We start from the raw sequence: 25182 nt of genomic DNA on the forward strand, positions 1-25182 counted from the left end.
GTACTCTGAACCTCTGAATAATTGGCAGCCATAGACTGAAAGCTTTACAGCGATTACTTTTAACCTATGTTCCTCTATTTAACAGGTAGTAGCAATCTGACTGGCTATAAAGTTAAGGTGTTTGACGTGAAATCTGCTACACATTGGTGCCCAGCCACGGTGACTCATCACAATTCAACCACTCGATTAGTGCAGATCAAAAGCGAACAGGTAAAGCAAGTCTTTTGACAATAGCTAAACATGTACTCTTCTAGCCTGCCACTTCTTGTTCTTCAACTAAGATGGAGGGATTTCATGTATAAACAAGCTGATTTAGCTCAGAGTGATGATGAGCTTTAGTATCTGTCCAAGTATGTTGCTCCCTAAGTAATAACACATTGAAATTCCAACGGACTCTGCTGCCCAGAGTGAGTGAATGTACCTAATTGGATGATTTTATTTAGATTCTTTATTATTATAAACAGGTTTTTATTGTTGTCAGTAGACCTGAATTTATAGCATCAGCGTTTTCTGGGTGGTTTTTGTTTCCATCTCTCTGCCTTTCATGACTCAAAGGCTGAGACCACTGACACCACCCCCCCCGCCCCCCAACTCGCATCTATCCTGCTTTTGACTCATACACATTAAAGAGCTAAGCAAGCCAGACGTCAGTTCACCTGCATGTTGACTAGTTTTTGTAACTGACATTATACTCGGTCTTGACCTATTTGGATAATGATGGTGTGAAAATAATCTTGATCAGACAGTCTAAACTTTTGGATTTCAAATAGGGAAGAGCCAATTGTTTTCAACAATTAATTAATTAAGTTTGATCTAATTGGTGGCTGTACAAAATGGTACTCTGAGCCTCTGAATAATTGGCAGCCATAGACAAATATTGAGGCAAAGGAATACTCTTGGGAGAATTATAAAAACTGTATTCATAAGCTGAGCCCAATGCTAACTTTGAAGACACATTGGTGTCGAAGTTAACCCCTCTAATTGCTTCATGAACCTGTACTGAATTTGTATAATCTATCTGGTTTTTGGTTTTTTTGTAAACAATGTTGTCTGACCCCTAAGCCTTCTGAATTTAAACCCTTTGACTACTTATTGCTCTTCCAGTGGGTGACCCATTTTGAGAATTTTTGGTGAGATTCCCCTGGAGGATTTAAGTAGCATAAAATTTATTTTAAACTGTTGCAGTTTCCGGAGAAGCAAATAGTTGACCCTGCTCTGATTCACATGGCTTTCCTTCATGATGAAGATATTGAGGCACTGACCAATGATGAAATGGAATTTGGTGAGTGTCACTTCTGGTTCATTTTATTTTTATTACCAGCTGATCTCTTGTGTTGGTATTTATGGGTGAGTTGGGGTATGGACACAGTTTGCTAACCTCATCTGTCTCTTGTAGGCCACTGCTCAGAGATTCTCTGGAGAAAATGGTCTGAGCAGGTCTAGAGTCATTTGGAAGTTGATCAGTGTTAAGGAACTGCTGGTTTCTTATAAATTTCTGGCTCCAAGCAATCATCCACTCACCTGAGCAAAAAGAAATATCCTGTCCTCAAGGAGGGGGGGAGAAACCCTTCACCCCACCCTCATTGTAACCTACTGCCCCATCTCTAATTTCACTTTTTCCTCGTCCTTAAATGTGTTGTCATCACCCAAATCCCATGTCCATGTTTCCCAGAACTCCATGTTTGAATCCCTCCAATTGGGTTTCCTCCTGTTCCACAGTACTGAAATGGCTCTTAACAAAGTCACAAATTTACTTCTGTGTCTCTGTGACAAATGTAAACTATTCCTCCTTGTTCTTCTTGTCCTGTCAGCAGCCTTTAACATTATTGACCACGGCACCTCCTGCACTGTCATCCAATTGGATTGGACTGCTTTCAATTGGTTCCATTCATATCTATTTAATCGCCGCCAGAGAATCACTTGCAATTGCTTCCCTTCCTGCTCCCACACTGTTGCTTCTGGTGTTCTCCAAAGATCCATCCTTGGCTCCCTCCTATTTCTCACCTACAGGCTGCCCCACAGCAACATCATTTGAAAGCAAAGTGTTAATTTTCACATGTATGCTGACGACGCCCAACTTTACCTCACCTTTGCTATCACTGGGTCAAAACCCTGGAACTCCCTCCCTAACAGCACTGTGGGTGTACCTACACCACATGGACTGCTGCAGTTCAAGAAGGCAGCTCAGCACCACCTGCTCAAGGACAATTAGGGATGGGCAATAAATGCTGGCCTAACCAGTGATGCCCACATTCCATGAAAGAATTATTTAAAAAAAAAATAATATCTCTTGGCTCTTGCACTGTTGCTAAATTATCTTAACTGTTTATGAGCATCCAGTACTGGATGAGCAGAAATTACCCACAATTAAGTATTGCTAAGATTGAAACCATTTGTTTTCGGTCCCCACTTCAAACCCTAGCTACTGACTCCATCCCTCTCCCTCGCAACTCCTCTGCTACCCATGTCTTAACTCTCATCAAGTCCCATTTGGCTATCACTCCTGCGCTCACTAATCTACACTGGCTCCTGGGAAAGCAATGTGTTGATTTTAAAATGCTCATTCTTCATTCCCTATCCCCTCCAGCCCTGCATCCATCCAAAATATCTCTGCTACTCAAATTCTGGACTCTTAATCACTCCAGCATTGGTGGCCACACCTTCAGTTGCCTCAGACCCAATCTCTGGAATTCCTTCCCTGCACCTGTCTGCCCCTTTATCTTACCTTTCTTCTCTAAGACACTTCTTAAAATCTATTTCTTTAACCAAGCCTGTGGTCATCTGACCTCATCTCCTTACATGGCTCAGTGTTGTATCTTGTTTTATGATGCTCCTGCAAAGTGCCTTGGGATGTTTTCATTACACATTAAAGGTGCTATATAAATATAAGTTGATTATTGTTGTAATTGACCTCCCAATGAAAAAACTGCACTTTTTTTTAAAACAAAGAAATTGATAATTTGAAGACATCCATCACACTTCGACTCCTCAATCTTGTGGCATTGGATAAGGGCCAAGTTTACAGTTTTTAAGCATACAGCTGATGGGCAAATGTACCCATTGCCTATCCTGATGCTCGAGCCATTTGGAGCCCTTAGCCCCTATGTGCATGCAGGCAGCAGTATCACATTATCCTAAGACTGTTCCTGATTGAAGAGTGTGTGAAGCTGGCTAACAGACAAAGAGGAGGAGAGCCAGCACAAGTCTCAAATATTATCTCCGCCCCCCCCCCCCCCCCCCCCCCCCCCCCCACCCACTAGCAATATGTAAAAATATCTTCCGGGTCGGCGTGCAGGCACGATCAGCAGGTCTGGGAGTGGCCAGGGAACAGGCCGCCACCCACGATCAGCCGCCAGCTGTGATTTCACACTGGCCGGCCAACTAACGGCCAGCCAGCCTGAAGCTCGTGCGCTGAAATGCTCAGCACAGCCAGGGTGGGGGCAGGAGGAGGGCAGGCGCCGATGTAAGTGCGAGCGCTGAATGAAAGCTCTCTGAAGGCGGGGAGCTGAAGACTTTTAAACCAATAAATAAAGTTTTTAAAACATTGGAAAAAACGTCCATGCATCTCACCTGAACTTGATGATAAATTCTGTCCATCCATTTTTTTTATTTAATCCCGCCTTGGATGAGGTTTCATCAAAAACGCCAAGTCCGCCTGGCAGATTTGCCCGTCCGCCGACCGTGAGGTTGGACGGACCCCGAAATTGGGGACAACTGGAACTTTTAACAACTTGAATTGTCAGCGGGTGCGCTTCTGACGCTCGCACGCCCGCCAACCGAGATATCGCAGGATGATGTCGGGACGCTCGCCTGATGTCATCTCGCGCGATTTTGCATCCGATCGGGTCGGGCACACGCCTGCGTGCCGACCTAAAAATACTGTCCTTTGACTCTTTTATTGACTGGTCCTTTTAAAAACTGCCGGTCTGGGTGCTCTGTGCCAGTACGAGTAGGTGCAACATTGGTCTTGCATGCTGTACCCACTTGCACCTCACAATTTGATACCAGATTCTGTGTACGCTATAGGATACTGATTTGCATGTCAGTTCTTCGATATTTCTGTGAAGCAACTTGGGATGTTTTTCCAAAGGCTCAATTATCAATCCAAGGTGGTGGTTTTGTTTAAAAGTGGCCTCTTGTCTGAAATGTGAGAGGCGGGGGACTGGAGCACACGCTACTCTGGACCCTACCTTTAGAGAGCATCTGGAGTGCCAACATATGAGTTGGTAAGTGACCATATTTTTAGATTGCTGCTGTTAACCTAGCAGTTAAAATTGGGCCCAGGAAATCAAAACCAAGTGTAGATTACAGGGGAAGCTGTATTGGAAGTTGAGGAATAATTGGAGAAGGGTATGCTTACCACATTGTTGTAAAGTCTCCCATTCTGCCATTCTTCTTATCACTAGTATAAATTCAGAACCACATCTATAGTGGAAACAGCCAATGTAAACTGGGCTGGGAAATTGGCAGGAAGCTAGTTTGAGACATTATAGTGGCCTTAATTGACAGAACATGTTTGCTGATGAGCATTGAACTCTTGTATTATGCTGCAGTAATGCACGTATAATGATATGCAGTAGATTACAAGTCCAGCTCCCTATGTTAACCTTAGATATGTTATTTGCAGATAAATCTGTAAAAGCATGCTGTACAAAAAGAAAGTCTACAGATGGCCATGATGACAGTGGAGTAAAAAGAACAAAGTGCATCACATTGGCTGAGAGCAAGAACCGCAGGAAAGAGCACAACCCTGAGGCAACTGAGCAAAGTGAGGCCCAATACCGTAATGAGCAATCGATCCCCTCGGATCTAGGAAAAATAACAGGACTGCATGATGTGAAAATGCAGCAGTTCCTAGAATCCAGAACCTGCCCCCTAAACAGACTACCTGCAAAGGAAGGTACTGAAAATGTGAAGATTGCAGATGCTCAAAAACCAAAGCCGTTGTTTGGGCTTGATGGCAGTTGGAATAGTTTTAACCATGTTTTCTCAACTTGGGCGACTGATAATGGAAGAACATTAGTGGTTGAAGACAAACTGCAGCCCGGGACTAACCTTCTGACACCCCGTCGAGATGCTGCTCCATCACAGTGTGTGGAGCCTGTTTTTTCTGGCTTTCAGAAACCTGAATGTTCTTTGATACTGTCGAACAAAGAAACAGCTACTTGTTCTTCTTCTGAAGTAAGGCTTATTTCACTTCCTGTTGTTCTTTTAGTGGGCTTTGGTTTTGATAAGGATTTATTTTGCATATTGACATTGCAGCTGATCATGGATAATGAAGAGCTAAAGTATGCACTGTTGAATTGATTGAGTAATAGGATAGTATACTGTGCCCAGTTTTGTTCTCCATACACTGGAGAAGGTGCAAAACCAAGATTCATAAACATGATACTAGACCTGAGGTGAACAGGACAGATGCGTTTAAGGGGGAAGCTAGATAAATATAAGGGACAAAGGAATTGTAGGATATACTGAAAGTTAACAACAATTTTATATTTATGTAGTGCTTTTAACCTAAAAAGTATCCAAAGGTGCTTCACATGAGCATTATAACGCAAAACTTGACACTGAACTTCATAAGGAAATATTAAGTGAGATGGCCAAAAGATGGTCAAGGAGGTAGGTTTTAAGCCTTAAAATTTAAGGAATGTCTTAAAGATAGAAAGAGGTGGTGAGGTTTAGGGATGAAATTCAAGGGATTGGGACAGGCCAGCAATGGTGAAGCAATTAAAATTGGGGATGCTCGGGATCAGAATTAGAGGATTGCAGAGATCTTGGAGGGTTGCAGAGCGGGATAGAGATAGGGAGGGGGCGAGGCGGTGGAGGGATTTGAAAACAAGGATGAGAACTTTAAAATCGAGGAAAAGTAGACCTGTTTACAGTAACTTAGTAACTTTTTATTCAGTGACACTGTCTCTGAGATTCAGCAGATGCATGTTTATAGACTGGGGATTTGGAAGAAATACTGTAACTTGATCAAATCTAAAACAGTCAGGGAGTCGCTAATGGGATCAAAGAATCTTGCACGTTTTTCGCTTCTTCCAAGAATAGGTGACTTTTTCCTATTTCCTTTGGGTGCTCACAGTTACTCATGGCACTGAAGATCCTGATTTCTCAGTGTAGCATCCAAAGGATGAGGTGGTGTCTTTGAGTGAAGTTGTAGTTGGGTTAATGCTGACCCATTGCCTTGCTCCTGTTGTAGGCTTCTAGAACCATCCGCGCAGCTCAGTTTGTTCACTCCACTTTGGGGGACGTGTTGCTGGGCAGTGCTGCTACAACTCCTGAGAGTAAAGACTTGAGACAGACGACTCCTCCGCCTGCGAATTCCCCTCCAACAATTACTGCAGTGGTGCCCCAAGGGTAAGTGGTCTGATTTAAAACTATGTGCAAAGTTACATTCTGTGCTGTTTGTTGACGCAAGGTGTGTTTAGGGTGGGGGTGATCCTGCTCAAAGTTAGGCTGGTGCCTTCGCAACTGCAGTAGAATCCATTCTGAAGGAACTTTTTCAATGGAATCATCCTGAAAATTGCATTGCGGTCTCAATTGTTCTTTTTTTAAATATCTTTTTTATCACTGTTACAATGCAGGTGAGCAGAACTGCAGACTTCCATGTAAGCACAGATTTTCTTCTTGGAGAAGCTGTGCAAAGCTGGCACCAAATTGATGTGCCAGCCCCATACCTTTCCAAATGGGGATTAGTCTCCATCAGGACCACTGGTATCGCTATCTTCAACACATGCTTTTTTTTAATTTCTCTATTTATTCTCTTTCTCCTTCTCTGAGGATATTAAATTTGTGTAAATAAAATGAAAAATATATTTCTTGACTGACAAGGGAGTCAAAGGTTATCGGGGGTAGGCGGGACATGGAGTTGAGGCCACAGTTAGATCTGCCATGACCTCATTGAATGGTGGAGCAGCCTCGAGGGGCCGAATGGCCTAATGCTCCTAATTCATATGGATGTATGATCATGTGAAGCGCGATTAATGCAATTATGCTATAGCGCACAGGCTGCATTTCATCAGCCTGGAGCTTTGAATGATTTTTGGCAGTCAACCTTGTCTTTTTTGTAGGACTGTTGAAGGGCAAAGAATGGGAGAAGTGCTGGGTGAAAGGCAGTATACTCCAGTAAGTAATGGAAATGCTAACCCCACATGTCCAGATTCCAGTACATCAGGATTATTTTTGGAAGGTCGCCATAAACTGCCTTCAGCGGGAAGCTATACCAGTAACTGCCCGGTGACATCTTCATCAACAGAAGTGCCATTTCAGACTTCTAGAAACGGACTTCCTGACAGATGTGAGAAAGAGAAACCCCTTCATCAGGAGAAGGTAACAAACGTTCTGGCAACTGATCCTTCAAACTGCGAGGTGTTGCTTCCTGCCACAAACATTAAGGCAGGCGCAGCGACTGGCGTTCAGTCCCATTCATCACAAACATTTAACCTGTCCAGTGGCTTTTCGGTCAGCTCATGTAGTCGGGGAGCTGCCACGCCTTCAGGCCTCTCCGAGCAAGTAGAGGCAAAAGATGCCAAGGCTTTACTGGCGAGTTCTCTACTACACATCGATGGAAATGAAAGTGACACAGAAAGTACAACTAGTGACTTGAGCTGCTCGTCAGGAATGAGTTCGGAACTAGGATTTGAGCCCCTGACCCCAAAAGGTTCGAGGAATTCGTCGTTGCATAAGACCTGGTCTCCTAGTCGGAGGCATAAAGGGGAAGGAGGTGACCGGCTGAGAAATACTCTCTTCAAAGGAAGAAGAGGCAGGGGTGAGTAATTTATTTGGTTTGGCAAAATAAGTTTTTGGATAAATAGGAATAGGATAGGCCACTTTTGCACCTTGAGCCTGTTCTGCCATTTAGTGAGATTAATGGCTGATGCATGGCCTAACTATATATATATCTGCTTTTGCCCCCCTATCCCTTTAATATTTTTGGTTAACAAATCTGGCAATCTGTGATGTAAAATTTAACAATTGACTTAACATCAGTTGCCATTTCTGGAATTCTTCCAAACTTCTGCTGCTCTTTGTGACTTCTAAAGGACCGCCTCTTATTTTTAGACTCTGCCCTCTAGCCCAACGCTCCCCAAACATTGGGAATAGTTTCTCTCTCTACCCTATCTGTTCCCCTTAAGCTTCAATGAAGTCAGCCCTTGACCTTCTAAACTCCAGGGAATATAACCATGATTTGTGTAAGCACTCCTTGTAATTTAACCCTTGGAGTCCAGGTATGATTCTGGGCAGCTGATACACCCTTTGAGAATCGTCAATATTTTCGCTTGTATTTGCGTCTGTTTTGTAATTGATTCCACACAGGCTTTATACCCTTGATCTAGACCAATATAAGTTATCACTTCGTGGGCAGTATTGTCTTAGAACCATAAAGAAGTTATGGCACAGGAAGAGGCCATTCAGCCCATCGTGTTTGTGCCGGCCAAAAAAGAAGAGAGAAAACCTAGCTGCCCATTCTTATCCCAGCTTCCAGCACCCAGTCCGTAGCCTTGCAGGTTACAGCACTTCGGGTGCGGATCCAGGTACTTTTTACAGTTGAGGGTCTTGGCCTCAACCACCAAACCAGGCAGCGAATTCCAGACACCCACCATCCTCTGAGTAAAGAAGATTTTCCTCATGTCACCCCTACCTCCTACCAATCACCTTAAATCTCTGCCCCCTGGTAATTGACCCCTCAGCTAGGGGAAACAGGGCACCCCTGTCTACTCTATCTAGGCCTCTCATAATCTTGTACACCTCAATCAGATCACCCCTCAGCCTCCTCCGTTCCAAGGAAAACAGCCTCAGCCTATCCAATCTTTCCACATAGCTGCAATTTTCAAGCCCTGGCAACATTCTTGTAAATTCTTGCCTTGGCGCTTCTCTTCCTTGCCATCAATAATCAAGTGCTCCCAAGGCCAATTGTAGTGCTCTCTCTCAACGCACGTGCAAGAGGCTCACGAAACATGGGTGAGGAATTAAAAGGAACTTCCTTGTTCGTGTGGCTCAGTCCAATACATTACTGAGACATTGAGTGAGCCTGGTGCCCTTGAGCTGATCTTCCCAACTATTATAGCCCTTGCTCTGATTTTGGCTTTTAAGTCGTTTCAGGCAGCACTCCTGGGGTACATACAGCTAGCTGGGTGGTTTAGTAGGGTTCTATGTTGGGGGCTGTGTTTTTAATATTCACACTGAACTGCCTGCACATTTTGGGGCTCTAATGGGCTGTTTGCTAAATGGGTTGGTGGGGGGGAGGAAACTCCAGAATGTTCTTAGAGGGAGTAGAGCTGGCATTTTTTTCTGATTTGAGGCAGAGGCAGTCCTGGGATATGGTATCTGGGATCAGCTGGCGCCAGTTTACAGAAGGAGCATTCATTTAGGCTGAAATGCTGCTTGGGCGCATAAAGCAGCTCTGGTTGGCAGTGGCAGTGAAATCCTGTGTGTTTAGTATCTAATAGGACTGCTTGCTCATGGATGTTGCTGTATTTTATAGCCGATGTCTCGCAGTCGGTGCTGAATGATGCTCAGAAAGTCCGGGCTTTGCAGCAGAGCGGCGAGTCCTTTCTGCAAGATGGCTCCTGTATTGACATTGCTCCCCACCTGCACAAGTGCAGAGAATGTCGCTTGGCCAGTTACCACCGATACAGAGATGAGGCTGATTCCACTGTCTTCTGCAGGTTCTTCCACTTCAGAAAGTGAGCATTGGCTTTTCTAATGAACCAGAAGATGTATAATCTCTCTCTGTTGCTTCTCTGTATTAACCCATTAACTTAATCCAGGTTTCTCCCTGCAAGTCCAACTGGACACCTGTACCTGATAGAAAGTTATCGCATGGTGCGCTTAGCCATACACAGCACCAAGGTTTCTGGTTCACTCATGATACATCGTCTGACTCTAGTTGGGGGCACCATGGGTGCCATAATTAGCCCCTGGTCACTGTCATTCTGCCGATGAAAGGCATCACAATTCAGTAGGTATTGTCTTTGCCCAAATAACCTGTCCACATGATGAGTGCCCACTTGGCTAAGGCCCTGTTATTTTCAAGGGAAGGGCTCCAGTGGTTGTTTTGGACCCATTTAATTTGGCTGGATTCTTCTTGTTGGTGGCCTGTTACCAATGGAAGGGAACCTGTGGTGAGTGAGTGCTATTCCTGGGTACTATTATTCTTCAAAAGAAAGACCTCTCCACAAGAACCAAGGCTTTATGAACACACTAGTTATGAGCAGGAGTTGGCCACTTGGCCCCTCGAGCCTGCTGCACCATTCAGTAAGATCATGGCTGATCTGAACATAACCTCAACCCCAGATTTCTGCCTACCCCCAATAACCCTTGTTAATCAAAAATCTATCTAGCTCTGCCTTACAAAATATTCAAAGACTCTGCTTCCACCACCTTTTGAGGAAGAGAGTTCCAAAGACTCGTAACCCTCAGAGAAAAAATTTCTCTTCATCTCTGTTTTTAATGAGCGACCTCTTATTTATAAACAGTACTAGATTCTCCCACAAGAGGAAACATCCTCTCCACATCCACCCTGTCAAGACCCCTCAAGATCTCAAAGGCTTCAATTAAGTCACCTTTTCCTTCCAAATTCCAGTAGGTACAAGCCTAACCTGTCCTGCCTTTCCTCATAAGACAACCTGCCCTTTCCAGGTATTAGTCTAGTAAACCTTTTCTGAACTGCTTCTAATGCATTTAAATCTTTCCTTAAATAAGTAGACCAATACTGTACACAGTACTCCAGATATGGTCTCACCAGTGCCCTGTACAACTAAAGCATAACCTACCTACTTTTGTAATCAATTTCCCTCACAATAAATGATAACATTCTATTAGCTTTCCCAATTACTTGTTGTCCCTGCATACTAACCTTTTGTGATTCATGCACTAGGACACCCAGATCCCTCCGGTGAGAGATTGCAGAGCTCAGATTCATTTAGATAATTTTTTTATTCTCCCTGCCAAAATGAACGATTTTATATTTGCCCACATTACATTCCATTTGCCAGATCTTTGCCCACTCACTTAACCTATGTCATTTTGTAGCCTCCTTACATACTCTTCACAATTTACTTTCCTACCCATCTTTGTGTCATCAGCAAATTTAGCCACCATTCCTTCGGTCCCTTCATCCAAGTCATTTATATAAGTTGTAAAATGTTGATGACCCAGCACTGATCCCTGCGGCACACCACTCATCACATCCTGCCAACCAGAATAAGACCTATTTATGTCTACCCTCTGCTTCCTGTTAGCTAACCAATCTTCTATCCATGCCAATATGTTAACCCCTACACCGTGAGCCTTTATTTTCTGCAATAACCTTTGATGTGGTACCTTATCAAATGCCTTCTGGAAATCAAAGTACAGTACATCCACCGGTTCCCCTTTATCCACAGCACATGCAGCTCCTTCAAAGAACTCCAATATATTGGTTAAACATGATTTCCCTTTTACAAAACCGTGTTTTTAAAATCTACAACCAAAAATCACTCTATTCTGAAGTCATCTGCTTACTCCATTTAAGGTGTAGAATAGTGATCTAATTCAATGTGATCATTTTTGTTGATCATTTTTAGTACTTATGAAAGTTTAAAAAAAGATTTTAAAATAGATTGGGGATAGATAGAGGGAGAAAAATGCTTTGCTCAGGTATAACCTGGAATGCGCTGCCTGAAAGCGTGCTGGAAGCAGTTTCAGTAGCAACTTTCAAAAGGGAATTGGATATCTATATTTGAAAAGGGAAGGTTTGGGGCGGGGGAAATAAAACAGGAGAGTGGGCTAGTTGATAGCTCTTTCAGAGAATTGGCACGGGCGCAAAGGGCTATATGGCTTCTTTCTGCTCAGCAATTTGCCTGAATATTTGCAAAGATTGTATTCTTCCCACAGACGGACTAGTTGGAGGCTGACATTGGAAACTGCCTTTCCTATTATTGCAACATGGCAGGTTGATAAATTTCAATAACTTTGCCATTTTAGGTTGCATTTTAACAAACATGGAGTGCTGCGTGCAGAAGGATTCCTCGCTCCAAACCAATGTGATCCAGAAGCCTTACGCTTGTGGATGCCCTCTGATGCTAACATTGAGGGCTTAGACCTGGACACCTCCAAGTACATTCTGGCTAATATTGGAGACCATTTCTGCCAGTTGGTTATGTCTGAAAAAGAAGCGCTGAAGTTGGTGGAACCTTGCAGTAAGTATTTCTGACGTTGTTACTCTCTCTCAATTTTGTCTAATCAGCTTGAAGCCAGTTTTTTTTCAACTCGAGTTTGTTTGAAATCATACCATTGGGCTGTAAGGATCCTGACTCATCAGTTCAAAAGATCTCACGCCAACCTTTCTATATTCACAACAGAAAACTACTGATGAATGAAAATCTCATTTAGTAGGACTACATAGAAGTTACAAGATTCAAGCAGGTACTTGACTGTGCCAGTGTTTACCTTTTCACACAAGCGAGTAGCCCTAATCACCTTTACCTACCCTATCTCTTCATTCTCTCCCTCCCACCTTGTTCCTCGTCCACCTAGCTACCTGATCTTGAATGTTAAAAAGCTTCTGCCTCAAGCACGAACCATACAACCATCCACCGCCTCACAGCTCAATGTGTGAAGAATCTTCTCTTGCTCTCTCAGACTTTCGTATACCAGAGTGAATCAGTGTTGTGCCCTCTCTGAAGCTTCAACATTTACTTATAAAATGGAGCTCATGGCTGCACATGATATTGTGAGGCCACCTTAAAGTTTTATATAGGCTCATCGTTACTTGTTCGCTTCTTCAAATTAAAAATGCATCAGCTTACACTTGCTGACATTGAATTCATCTGCCACTTTTAAGCTCATTTTGTCCATCTTGATGAATCATTGATGTATCCCAAGTGAACACAGTTGGCTGCGAAACTGAACTCTGTGGTTCAACACTATCATCTTCCACCCGCTCTGTGGAAAGCTGCCTTTTAACTGCGACTCAGTTTGCTGTGACCCATTTTTTAATCGAATTTAACCCAGTCTTACTCCCAATTCCCATACCACTTTACAACACCGCCTTCTGTTTCTATAGCACCTTTTTTAATATAATGAACTGCCCCCAAGGTTCTTCGCAGGAACATTATAAAACAAAGCATGACACCGAGCCACATGAGATATTGGGTCAGATGACCAGAACTTGGTCAAAGAGGTAGGTTTTAAGAAGTGTCTTCAAGGAGGAAAGCAAGGTAGTGAGGTGGGGAGGTAATTCCAGAGCAGCTGGAGGAATGGCCACCAGTGGTGGAGCGATTAAAATCAATAGTGCTCAAGAGGCCAGAATTAGAGGAGTGCTGATATCTCAGAGGGTTGTGGGGTTGGAGGAGATAACAGATTTGGGGAGGGGAAGGCCATGGAGGGATTTGGAAATGAGAATTTTAAAAATCAAGATGTTGCTTGAACGTAGCCACAGTGGGTTGACGAACACAGGGGTGATAGGGGAGCAGAACTTGCTGCAAATTAAGACACGGCAGCAGAGCTTTTGATGATCTCAAGTTTACAGAGGGTAGAATGTAGAAGAACAGCCTGGAGTGAGTTGAAAAAGTTGAATCTAGACTAAGTAATGAAGGCATGAATGAGGGTTTCAGCAGCAGATGAGCTGAGACACACAAAAGTCCGGCAATGTTATGGAGTTGGAAATGGAGAATCAGCATTGGTACAAATATAAAGTCAGAAGCTCATTTTTGGATTGAGCGTGACGGCCAAAGGCTACAAAGGCTTAATCTTGAACTGACTGGATGGAGTCGGTAATTAGGAATTGGAGCTGGGGCAGAAAACTATGGCTTTGGGCTTTCTAACATTGGAGGAAATTATAATTCTCCTAATGTATTATAATTTCCCATCTGCTATCTTGTCAAAGGCTTTCCTAAAATCTCTAACAGAGGCGGGTATGGGGTGAGTTGGGGTTGAATTATTGGTGCACTGTAAAAAGAACTGTTTCCTGTCATCATTTGCTGCATTTGACCTTGCTCCTAGCTGTGTACAGTAAGGAAATGTTCTGTCTCTAGCACAGAATATCAATCCCATTTGCTAAACCCAAAACTCAATAATTTGACTTTTTTAAACTAAAGTAACCAGAGTAGTAGAGAGGATATGTTACACAGGAACAGGCACACTATACCGTAACCTAGCAGAAGATGGATCCTTTGTTCCTCTGTTGATCTACACTGTGGACAGGGGATGTGCTTCCTTGTGCAACTGGTAGGTTTTTGGTTTCGAGTTAACGTTATTTTAGAATTGTTATCCAAGAAAACGCGGAATTAGAATATGCTGTGCCACTTCAAGGCCACTCCTTCCATCAAGAAATACCCCCCCCGACCCTGGTCAGGGGGCGCTGTTGCTCTACCATATCCATTTTTGCTCCAGTCCCAATTCGGATGAAGGAAAGCTTGGTTTTCTTGAGTCACTTGTGACGCAAGGACCTGAGTCCCACGTTCATCCTTTTTAAAATGTTCTGAAAAATTCATTAAACCCTGTTTCTTCACACTCTTGAGCAAGCAAACAAACAAACCAGATGTATTGGGATTCCTGAACCTCACTGACATGCTGCATAGAGAGGTATGTGAACAATGAAGGCAAATGGCTGTTGATGAGTTAGAATTCAAAGCTTAGGAGGGGAGAAAATGATTTATATTATTGGAATTGGCTCAAGTGTTTTCGAGTTGAAAGGAGGCGGGTTGATTCTAACGCTCCGTTTCACTAACAAAACTGAATGGAATTGGGTCAAAATTAAATTGCCCCCTCCATTCGATAAAAGATTGAGTGAGCGACTTCTGATGAACTGCGGTTTTTTTAAGGCAGTCGGTCAGGTAATTAAGTTTGAGGTGTGCAGTCTTTTGACGTGGCATGTTCACTGAGCGCTCATTTTCCAACCGTTCTGCAGTAGAAATGGTAATAGCAAGCGGGGAAAAAGATCATCTTCAACCTTTGTCTGTCTCCTCTAGAAAAAATCGCATGGAAACGAGCGGTGCGGGGTATTCGAGAAATGTGTGATGCCTGTGAGACGACCCTCTTCAACATCCACTGGGTGTGTCCGAAGTGTGGCTTCGGTGTGTGTCTCGACTGCTACAAGATGAAGAAGACCAATCCGCAGCAAGGTAAGCTGGGGGATCTGAACTGGCCGGTAATCTTTTAAATGGATAACTCCTCTCCTGGTGCGTGTCTGTCTGCAGCATTCTCCATTGTGTCTATGACCATGGAATCGAGTGGCGGAGACTTATTTGAATGTTGCTGTCTGGAACGTTCCAACTTTCGCCTCACCACCACCTCCCCATGTGACAAACTCAATTTCAGCAGTGATGCATTGATTTGGCCAATGGGATTTCACTGAGGAGTGCGCTGTATTCCAGTTCCACCCACCTCTTCACAGCTGAAGTGGGCAGATGTCCCGGAGGATGACACGTGGAGCAGCGGATCTGGTCAGGCCGGGAGATGTGGGGTCCTAAATGGTCCATGAAAGATATGGATTTACATAGAGCCTTTCACCACCTCCTCCAGGATGCCCCGAGAAACTTCATGGTCAATGGAGTCCTTTTTGAAGGGTAGTCACTAATGTCATGGGCTGTATTAAGCATGTCACTGTTTCAGCATTGTGTCCTAACACTTTTACAATGTCAAGGCTGCTGACTTTTTCCTCTCTCGCAAATCATTGTGTGTATTCAGTGAATAATGAATTGGGCGTGTCTGTGTCAATAGGTGGTTGTAATGCTTTTCAATCTTTTCCCTCCTCCTCCTCCCCACACCCCAACCTAATGCACAGATAGCGAAGAGGAGATGTTTTCTTGGTTGAAATGTGCTAAAGGCCATGTCCATGAACCAGAGAAGCTGATGCCGACACAGATTATTCCTGGTTCAGGTAAACGGGCGTATGTTCAGCAGGTTTATACTGTTGCGAAGATTGATTTTGTTCTCATGGGGTTGATTTGAGTCAAACCTTTTATGAATAACACTGTTTTGCAGTCAAGCCAGTATCGGGCGTTGTTCAATACATCTGCCATCAATAGTGGACATTTGGACCCCCCCGACCCGCCCACCCACCTCTGAGTTTGCTGTTCTCCATGAGGGTTGCTACAGTTTTTGGTGTCTGGGCTAAGGAGGAAAGATACCTGCTGTTAATTGTTACCTGGCGAGTCCCACACACATATGGGCATCAAGCAAGGACATGATCTGATTGACCTCTGTGTTCCCATTGGAAGTATACCCATGTATTCAATTTATACCCATTGGAGTTTAGAAGAATGAGAGGTGATCCTATTGAAAAATAGGATCCTGAGGGGACTCGATAGGATAGACATCAGGAGGATGTTTCCACTTGTGAGGGAGACTAGAATTAGGGGACACAGTTTAAGAATAATAGATTTTAAGACTCGGGGAAAGAGAATTTTTTTTCTAAGGCCATTTAGTCTGTGGAATTCTCTTCCTCAGAGAACAGCGGAGACTAGGTCATTGAATATATTCAAAGCAGAGTTGGACAGATATACAGATATTTGATAAACAAGAGAGTCGAGAGTTCTTGGGGGTGGGGGTGCAGACAAGTGGAATTGAGACCACAAGCATATCAGCCATGATCTTACTGAACGGTGGAGCAGGCTCGAAGGGCCGAATGGCCTACTCCAGCTCCTAAGTCCTAAGTTCAAGTAGCTTTTTGTCTAGGCTTCCGCTTGAAGCATTGCTGCATAGGTGAGATGCTGGAGCTGAAGATATTGTGGAACCGTACCTCAGCAAGAGTCCTAAAAGGTGGCAGCAAGAATTAAAGCCCTGCATACGGTTACAGCTTGAATATGACTGAGCTGCCTTGCTGCCATTTCCATTGCAATGATCCCACCCTGGCAGAGAAGCAACACTATCAATGGGGAAAAGTTGATTAGCTGAAAATATCCCTTTTGCCACTGCTCGGTAGTTTTGGAAGGTTTGACTGTTGCCCCTTCTAATGTTGAATTGACTCATTCTAATGATCCTGCTCTGAAGAATCATCCAGGATTTGAGTTTTCATCACCCAATCCACTATCGATGTCTCTGCCTAAACATTGCAGCAAGTTAAAGTCCCTTGTGCAGGCTGCGCACAAGTTGGCCCCTTTAAGTTACTGTATATCTGCAGCCAGGCAACATTAATTTAAAGGGCCCACACGCTTCAAGAAGTTGCCCATGCATTTGGGGTTTGGGGGGGTGGGGAGGTGTTGGGGGCAGCGGCACTTAACAGGAGCAGTTGTTCAGCTGGGTCAAAATCCTGGAACTCCCTCCCTGACAGCACTGTGGGTGCACCTTACACCACATGGGCTGCAGTGGTTCAGAGAAGGCAGCTCAACACCACCTTCTCAAGGGCAATTAGGGATGGGCAATAAATGCTGGCCCAGCCAGCGAAGCCCACATCCCCCTCAATGAATTTAAAAGAACAATTGCGCAAACTGGCATTGGATTTCAGTTTATTTTTAGGTGAATCTCACTGACTACAGCTTTAACTTGGTTGTCCGTGATTTGGATTGTGCAATAGCTGTAGCCACCACTCCCAGCAGGAGTTTAGATAGCAGCTGGGCAGAGCCCTAATTATGTAACTTGGCTCCTGCTTGTGGACATTCAATAACCATTGTGTAGGCACCTGAAGCAACCGTAGCAACAATCTGAATCTTCGTGAATCCATCAAATACAAGGATTAACCCAAGGTTGCTCCAGCATCAATTCTCTGCTGATCCATTCAAATTACCTTTTACTTAATCCTTGTGCTTTTCTTTTCCCCCTTTCTGTTCCAGCCCTGTATCAGATTGGAAACATTGTTCATTCTACAAGGGGGAAATGGGGCATAAAAGCCAACTGTCCTTGTACGTTGAAGAAGAACAAGCCTTTGATTAAGCCTCCTGTGGCCAGTGAGGCAGATCAGGTATAGGACATGCTAAATATATTTGAAGTCTCATCCTATAAATACGTTCAAGTATTCTTGAAATTCAATGCGTGGACCTCTTTGCTTAAGGTTGAAGTGTTCGATGACTACAGATTTGTTTTCCCACATTTCCATTGATCTGTGCTCAGATGTCGGACGTTCAGCTGTGGCTCAACAGGTAGAACTCTTCCCCCCCCCCCCCCCCCCCCCCCCCCCCCAATCCTCCACCCCCCGCACACTGCCTGAGCACTCTGGCCTCATCGTTACATTGCTGTTTCTGGGAGCCTGCTACATGCCAACCTGATTCCCACTTTTCCTACATTATCACGGTGACTGCACTTCAAAACTACACAACCCCTCCTGAAAGGTGACACTACTGGCAGAGCAACGCTCCCCTCAGTGTTGCACTTGGACTGTCACCCTTAGATTTTGTGCTCCAACCTGTGGAGTGGGAGCTTGAATTCATGATGTCCTGAAACCTGTGTGAGACTATTAATTAATACTGAGCCATGGCTTCAGAAATACCAAAAGACGACTCCTGTTGGTGGTTTCCTGTCTTAGTTAACAAATCATCTGTTTTATGAAAGGTCTTGGCAATCTTGCTTTTATTTTTTTTTTGCGGTGACTGAGACTGATGTGGCCCTGTTGCGCCACAGCATATCAATGGTGCAGCAATCGGGTCTCGGTCTATTTTTATTCCTCATCCATGTTTCGTCTAAACTTTTTCCATTTCTGCACAGCCTGTTCATTTGACCGTGCGGTACTGTTTACATTATTTTCCGTGGCCGAGCATGCACGGGATCTTAAAGGGGACAACTTATGAGTGGCCTGTGCGGTACCTTCTGTGTTGCCGAGTGGTTGTGTGTGCAGTTTACAAGGAGCATTGTTCCTCACCTCAGTACAATTGCTTGATGATCTTCTGTGGCCACATGGGGCAGTGTAATGACTCTTGGATTTGAACATATTGTGCTGGTTATGTTGGTAGATGAGGCATTCTGCATGCTGTTGGTTTTCTGTTTCTCAACGGCTCTCTCCATCTCAGCAAAGAGAGAATGCCATTTACAGTGAAGTGCTCAAACCAAGTTTGATGAACAGCTAAGCAAGTTGATCTGTTGCAATTTTCATTGTAAATTTAACCGATTCTCCTTTTCCCTGTCGTGCTAAAGTCCTTGTGGTTCTTCTCGCATGCAGTGTTTTGAAAGAGTATGCCAGATGTGTGTTAAGCTGTGAATGTATTGTATTTAATTTTGAAAGTCATTTCTCTGTATTCTAGAAACCGAATAACAATGTGGCTTCCAGTGAGGCATCAGCCTGTAGCAAACCAACAGCCTCTGAATATAACTCCACACCAAGTGTGACGAACACCAGCAGTAACTTAACTCTCACCTCTGCTGCTGCAACCCTGAGGAAGAAAGAAGACTGTACCTTCAACTGGATGATGGGCCTGAGTGATGTTAAAGGCAAGGAAGAGAATAAAGGTAACCCTCTGTGCGCCTCTTTCTTAAGATGTACTTAACCCTTCTCTTCCCCTACTGAATCCCCTTCAAACATCCCACCCCAAATTTCCATCCCTTGACCATGAATCCTGCAATCAAGGGGCACGAGGCCCTTCCACCCGCTTCATCCAGGCCCTCCCCTGCACAATTCCACACACCTCATCGCTCCCATCAACCTCCTCTGCTCCAAAGAAAACAACCCCAGCCCATCCAATCCACCCCAGTAGCCAAATCTGTCCAGCCCAGGCAACATCCTGTCCCTCCTACAGTGCAGTAATCAGAACCACACGCAGTGCTCCAGCTACAACCCAACCTGTGCCACCAGTGGTACAATAATGTGATTCATGCAGCAGATCATCGCACAGGACTCAAATACTTTTCAATGCTGTTTAATGTCTTGAGCTTTTCTTTCTTCAAGAAAAAAAAATGGTTGGTGGGATTTTCTTCCTCTGATGTGAGTAATGTGATTCATACCATGACCAAATGTTTGATTGATTGAGTGGGTGGAATGTTAAAACTGTATGCAGCTGTTACAGAATGTTCCTGCAATCATTGCAAATTTACTTTGTGATAAGCTTACAGAAATGACCCAGCATTTATTAATTCAATATGAACATCGTCCCGCATTAGTAATCTAGCCAATGATAGCAGGAGGAGCCAGCGCTGACTACAGAAAAAAAGACGGAATGAAATCACCTCATAAAATTTACAATGCATTCTAAAGTTCTGGAATGATTTAAAAGATGGTGATCATCCAGTTCAGAAGATGATTATAAATTGCCTGAGCTTTGCTCTTGATTTTTTTTTTTAACAACTGTCATGTCAGTGGCTTGGTTAGATGGCTGCCTTCTAATTGTTATAATTCAGAGCTTATGTGAAACACCCTGAGGAAAATGTTGATGTTACAGTTTTTTGGAGGGGTGAAAAATCTCATACTTTTTACTACTGGGAATTTTCATTGCTCATCTGCACCCTCTATTGGTAGCGGTGAGGTATTGCAGTAATAATCCTTGAACAGACATCAGATCTTTAGTGAAAAAACAAAATGCTGGAAATACTCAGGTCTGGCAGAATCTGTAGCGAGAGAGACAGAATTAACATGCATAGGACTTTTCTTCAAAACGTTACGTTCAACACTGGGTCACTGTAAGGAATCCCAACTTCTATTCTTCCACTCACCTTTCCCGCGACCTCTAAACTTCTCATGTTTCTGTTCATCAAGGTGGAGGGTTCAAGAGATAGTGGAGCAAAAAAGGAGAATGGTCATCAATGTGTGTGTGTGTTTAATTAGTGTAAATTTTCTGGGCCTGATGTTTAAAACTTCCATTTGGGGCAGGAATTGATTTGAAATTTGTCCACGTAACCATGGAGAAGGTCAAGGATTTTGGTAATGTTAACTGTTTTTCCCTGAATCGTTCCTACAGGAAGTCTGCAGCTGCCTTTGTTGAATAAAGAGATAAAGCCCGTTGACTTGTTTAACCCCTTGAGCACTTTGTCGAAGCCTTCAGCATCCCTGCAAACGTTCAACAGTTTGTTAACCCTCACACCGAGTAGCTGCAGCACCAACAGCTCACTGAGAAATCTCCTGTCCTTCAGCTTGGGGAAGGTGAGCCTCATTTTTACTCCCAGTGCAACCTGTCAGGAGTTTGGTTGGCCACTAGCTTTCCTGGTTTGTTTTTTTTCTTTGCGTGTTTACGTTTAAATGATGTGATAAATTGCGCCAAATCATCGCTCTGTGTCCGTTGCTGTGAGCTGTTGTACTGAACCTCGATTTAAAGGGCAGTTTGACTGATAGCGAACATCCGTCTTTTTATAGTTGGTAGTCAAATAGTATAGGTGTCTAGCGGAAAATTAAAAGAAGGAATCTGGAAATGAGTTTAGCTGCAGATGCAAAATAATAGTGTTGGGGGATGGGGGAGAAATAGGAAGATTTGCATGTACATAGCACCCTTCATTCTTCGAGACATCTCGAAGCATTTTACTGTCAATGAAGCACCTTTTTTTTTTAAAAGTGTGGTAATCCAGGAAATACAGCAGCCAAATTGCACTTGGCAAACTCTTATAACCAGTACTGCGATAATGACCAGATAATTTTAGTGACATTGAGGGATAAATATAGGCCAGAATTTGTTCTTTGAAAGAGTGCCATAGGATGTTTTAGCTCCAGAGGGTACACGAGGCCTCAGTTTAACGTTTTCCCGGAAAGCACACCTCTCCGATAGCATAGCACCCCCCTCGGAGCTTGGTGATGGCATTAAATCGTTTAAAATCAAATATAACCCTGCCCAGACATAGGGTAAAATTGTTTTTTCTCTTGGGTGCGGTAGTGCATTAATTATGGTTCTGGACTAATAACCCGAAGACAGTGCCTTCAAACTCCAGCATTGTAAATTGTGAAATTGAATTCAATTAATTTTCTGATTACTACCAGAAAAATAAAGTGCTAGCTTCTGTATTGTCACAAGCACTGAACTTATTCACTAGTAATCTTCAGGAAGGCAATCAGCCACCTCCTACGTACCTGTGACTCCAATCCCACATTGCATGATTGACTCTTAATGTCCTCCGAAGTTGTTGAGCAAGTCACTGAGTTGAATCGCAGTTTTTTTTTCAAGAAAGTGGCTCAGCACCACACTCCCAAGGCAGCTTGGGATGAGCAATTACTGCAGTCTTGTCAAGTCCTGACAATAAATGTATTAAACATTAATGGGAGTCTGCTGTGCCAACACGATGCTGTTCCCACACCAGCCATCCTTAAAGTCTCTGTTGTTACAGTTGGTATTGTAGTGTGGACAACGTTTTGTTACGTGTGTGCTGGTGACAGGTTTGTCTGAACGAGCTTTCTTCCTGTAAAATATCTGGATAAGAGTGTTTGGATTGTAACTTTTTATAATGTTTCTGTATTAGTCCAATACAGGATCAAACAGCACCTCCAATCTCCTCGATAACATCTTTGCCTCGCTGGTGCAAAGCAAACCCCCCAGTGATGGACCGAAGACACCAAGCAAAACGTGTGACACCCGAGAGCTGCCTAAGGCTGTGCCCGGGAAAGTGCTGATTTTTGGCTCCGACACCCCTCACACCTGGTACTGCGGTGGGCGTTTGCTGTGCTTGCAAGATCCAAGCAACAAGAACAATTGGAATATTTTCAGAGAGTGCTGGAAGCAAGGGCATGTAAGTGTGGAGCCTGAAAAGTTTGAACAATGCAGGAGGGGTGTGCCAGCACCTGTGGGTGGCACAATGTTGGTTGATGTTGACTTTCCATAAATAAAATCAACATAAAACTACTTTTATGCAATAAACAATAATAAACAAATAGGTCTTATCTATCCCTCTAGCTAGAGTTGCAACCCTTTCCTCTTCCTCTTTTTTTTTCCTTCTGCCCACTACCACTAGCTTTCTTCTGGTTTATATTCTGAGGGTTGCCTGCAGCTCCTAATCGCAGCATCTGTCCTACTTCCTTTGATCAGTAATTTACACAATTCGATCAAATAGTTCAAAAGCAAAATACTGCAGATGTTGGAAACCTGAAATTAAAACCAGAACATAGTGGGAGTAATCAGCAGCTCAGGTAGCATCTGAGGAGAGAAAGAGTGTTAATGTTTCAGGTTAATGACCTTTCATCAGACCAGACAAGCTTTGAGCTTAGCAATGCTAACTTACTGTTGTATCACTGGAAACTCATTTAACCCTACATTTTATCCATCATAATACATTCTAAAAGATAGTTCCTACCATTTTGTCCTGTTTCCTGATAGGCTGTATAATATTACTTGTTCAATGTTTGATCGGCTGGATTATTCATACTTAATCACTTACTCATTCTTCCCAATAACTGAATTTCTGCCGTGCTCTTTCTCCTTCCACTGTCAATTAAATGGGCACTTGGGTTCATCTCATTGCTACCTCCCATGTTCTGTCCTTTTTAACTTTGGTGTACATCATATAGGATTTAACCCCTTCAGCTGACATTTGCTAAATGCCTGTTGGAGCTGCAGCAGTTAAGTGGAATGTCTTCAGCCAAAGCTGCCTTATGACAGGGTATGTTTCAATTAAATATGCTGTGTGACCAGGCAATGCTACACACTTAGCTATGTTCCATTTCCCCATGCCAAAATTCCTAGTGCTGCACATAAAAATGGGAGCCGATCATTCAGCCCCTTCAATCTTTCACCGTTCAGTGAGATCACGGCTAGTCTGTGTTTTAACTCCATCCACCTGCCTTGGCACCATATCCTTTCATACTCTGGTCTAGCACCAATCCATCAATCTCAGCTTTGAAATTATTAATTGAGCTAGTGTCCAATGTTTTTATGGGAGAGAGTTCCACAGTTCTATCACCCTTTGCATGAAGAAGTGTTCTTTAACTTCTCAGCTGAATGGCTGGTTCTGAATTTAAGATAATGTCCTTTTCTTCTGGATTCCCCCCACCAGCAGAAGAAATTTTCTATCTAGGCCGTCAGCTACTTTCAAAATCCTTAAGACCTCAATCAATCACCCCTTTCGTCTTCTATATTCCAAGAAATACAAGGCTAGTTAACCCTTGGATGCTCGATAACATTTATGGTGAACTATGTCGCACACCTTCCAATGCTAATATATTCTTTCTAACGTAAGGTGCCCAGAACTCTACACAGGACAGGAGATGCAGTCTAACCTGGGCTTTGTCAAGCTATAATAAAATTTCCTCCTCTATCTTCGAGCTACAGTTATAAGGGCAAACATTCCATTAGCCACCTTTCTGTACCTGAAGTACTACATTTTAGTGATCTCTGTGCATCAACTCCTGGATCTCCACCTTCTAGATTTTCCCAATTTAAATAATACTTTGAACTATCCTTGTTTGGACCAAAATGAATGGCCTTGCATGTATCTACCACAGTTTTAGCCAGTTGTAAGTTTGAGATTGCAAAAATCCCTCCTTTTCCATCCTTTATAACGCCTCTTTGACCAAACCTTTGGCCACCTGTCCGAATATCTCATGTGGCTTGGTGTCAAAATTCTGTTTGATAATGTTCCTGTGAAGTTCTTTGTGACGGTTTACTAAGTTAAGGGTGCTACATAAATGCAGCTTGTTGTAACCATAAACTTAACTTCTGTTACTCCCCGCCTCTGGCTGCTCTATTCTTCACTGAGCACTTAGACCTGTTTTAACTACAGTTTGGATTTTTTTTTTTTATTTAGCCGGTAATTGTATCTGGTGTCCACATGAAGCTACGTGAAGAACTCTGGAAGCCAGAAGCATTTGGGAGTGAGTTTGGAGAACAGGATGCTGACCTGGTTGACTGCAGAACTAACACAATTATCGCTGGTGCAAAAATACGAGATTTTTGGGATGGATTTGAAGACCTTTCACGTAAGTGGTGTTGGCAAAGAACTTGCCTTTACGAATAGCAGCTGTCACAGTCTCGGGGTATGCATAAGTGCTTTACAGCTAATGAAGTACTGTATTTTTGATGTGTAGTCACTGTTGTAATGTAGGAAATGCATAAGAAGCTCCCACGCACAGCAAATACTGTACATTGTGTAGATACAGGTAAACTGGGGGGAGAAACCCAAACTGCAGGAAATGAACAGATCATCATTAACCCATCTTTCCCTTTCAGCTAGTGAGTGACCTGTCACTGGAACAGGACTCTTAGCATTGCTGGCTTGGCAGCCATTCTTGCATTCCTTGGAATGATTGTTTACATTGAAGGTGTTTATTTAAATGTTCCTGCTGAATTGTTAGAGCATCAGATGTGTGCACCCTTGCTCCCCATTGAAAAGTAGTGCAGTCCCACAGTAGACATTTGGATA

At 43.5% G+C, this 25182-nt stretch overlaps 1 protein-coding gene across 2 annotated transcripts in view; it reads left to right on the forward strand.

The window, feature by feature from the left end:
• Positions 1–25182, forward strand: part of LOC121282205 (lysine-specific demethylase 3A-like) — a 75714-nt gene that overhangs the window by 33714 nt on the left and 16818 nt on the right. For both annotated transcript variants that reach the window (XM_041195804.1, XM_041195795.1), the window contains exons 5-18: positions 86–210; positions 1186–1282; positions 4628–5181; positions 6203–6360; positions 7074–7771; positions 9488–9689; positions 11971–12185; positions 14958–15110; positions 15773–15868; positions 17760–17887; positions 19161–19365; positions 20808–20989; positions 22291–22557; positions 24568–24739. In XM_041195804.1, coding sequence (XP_041051738.1) covers positions 86–210; positions 1186–1282; positions 4628–5181; positions 6203–6360; positions 7074–7771; positions 9488–9689; positions 11971–12185; positions 14958–15110; positions 15773–15868; positions 17760–17887; positions 19161–19365; positions 20808–20989; positions 22291–22557; positions 24568–24739 — 3252 coding nt within the window. The remainder of the gene's footprint in view (positions 1–85; positions 211–1185; positions 1283–4627; positions 5182–6202; positions 6361–7073; positions 7772–9487; positions 9690–11970; positions 12186–14957; positions 15111–15772; positions 15869–17759; positions 17888–19160; positions 19366–20807; positions 20990–22290; positions 22558–24567; positions 24740–25182) is intronic.

Source organism: Carcharodon carcharias, chromosome 1 (genome assembly GCF_017639515.1).
Source record: "Carcharodon carcharias isolate sCarCar2 chromosome 1, sCarCar2.pri, whole genome shotgun sequence".
NCBI classification, from domain to species: Eukaryota; Metazoa; Chordata; class Chondrichthyes; order Lamniformes; family Lamnidae; genus Carcharodon; species Carcharodon carcharias.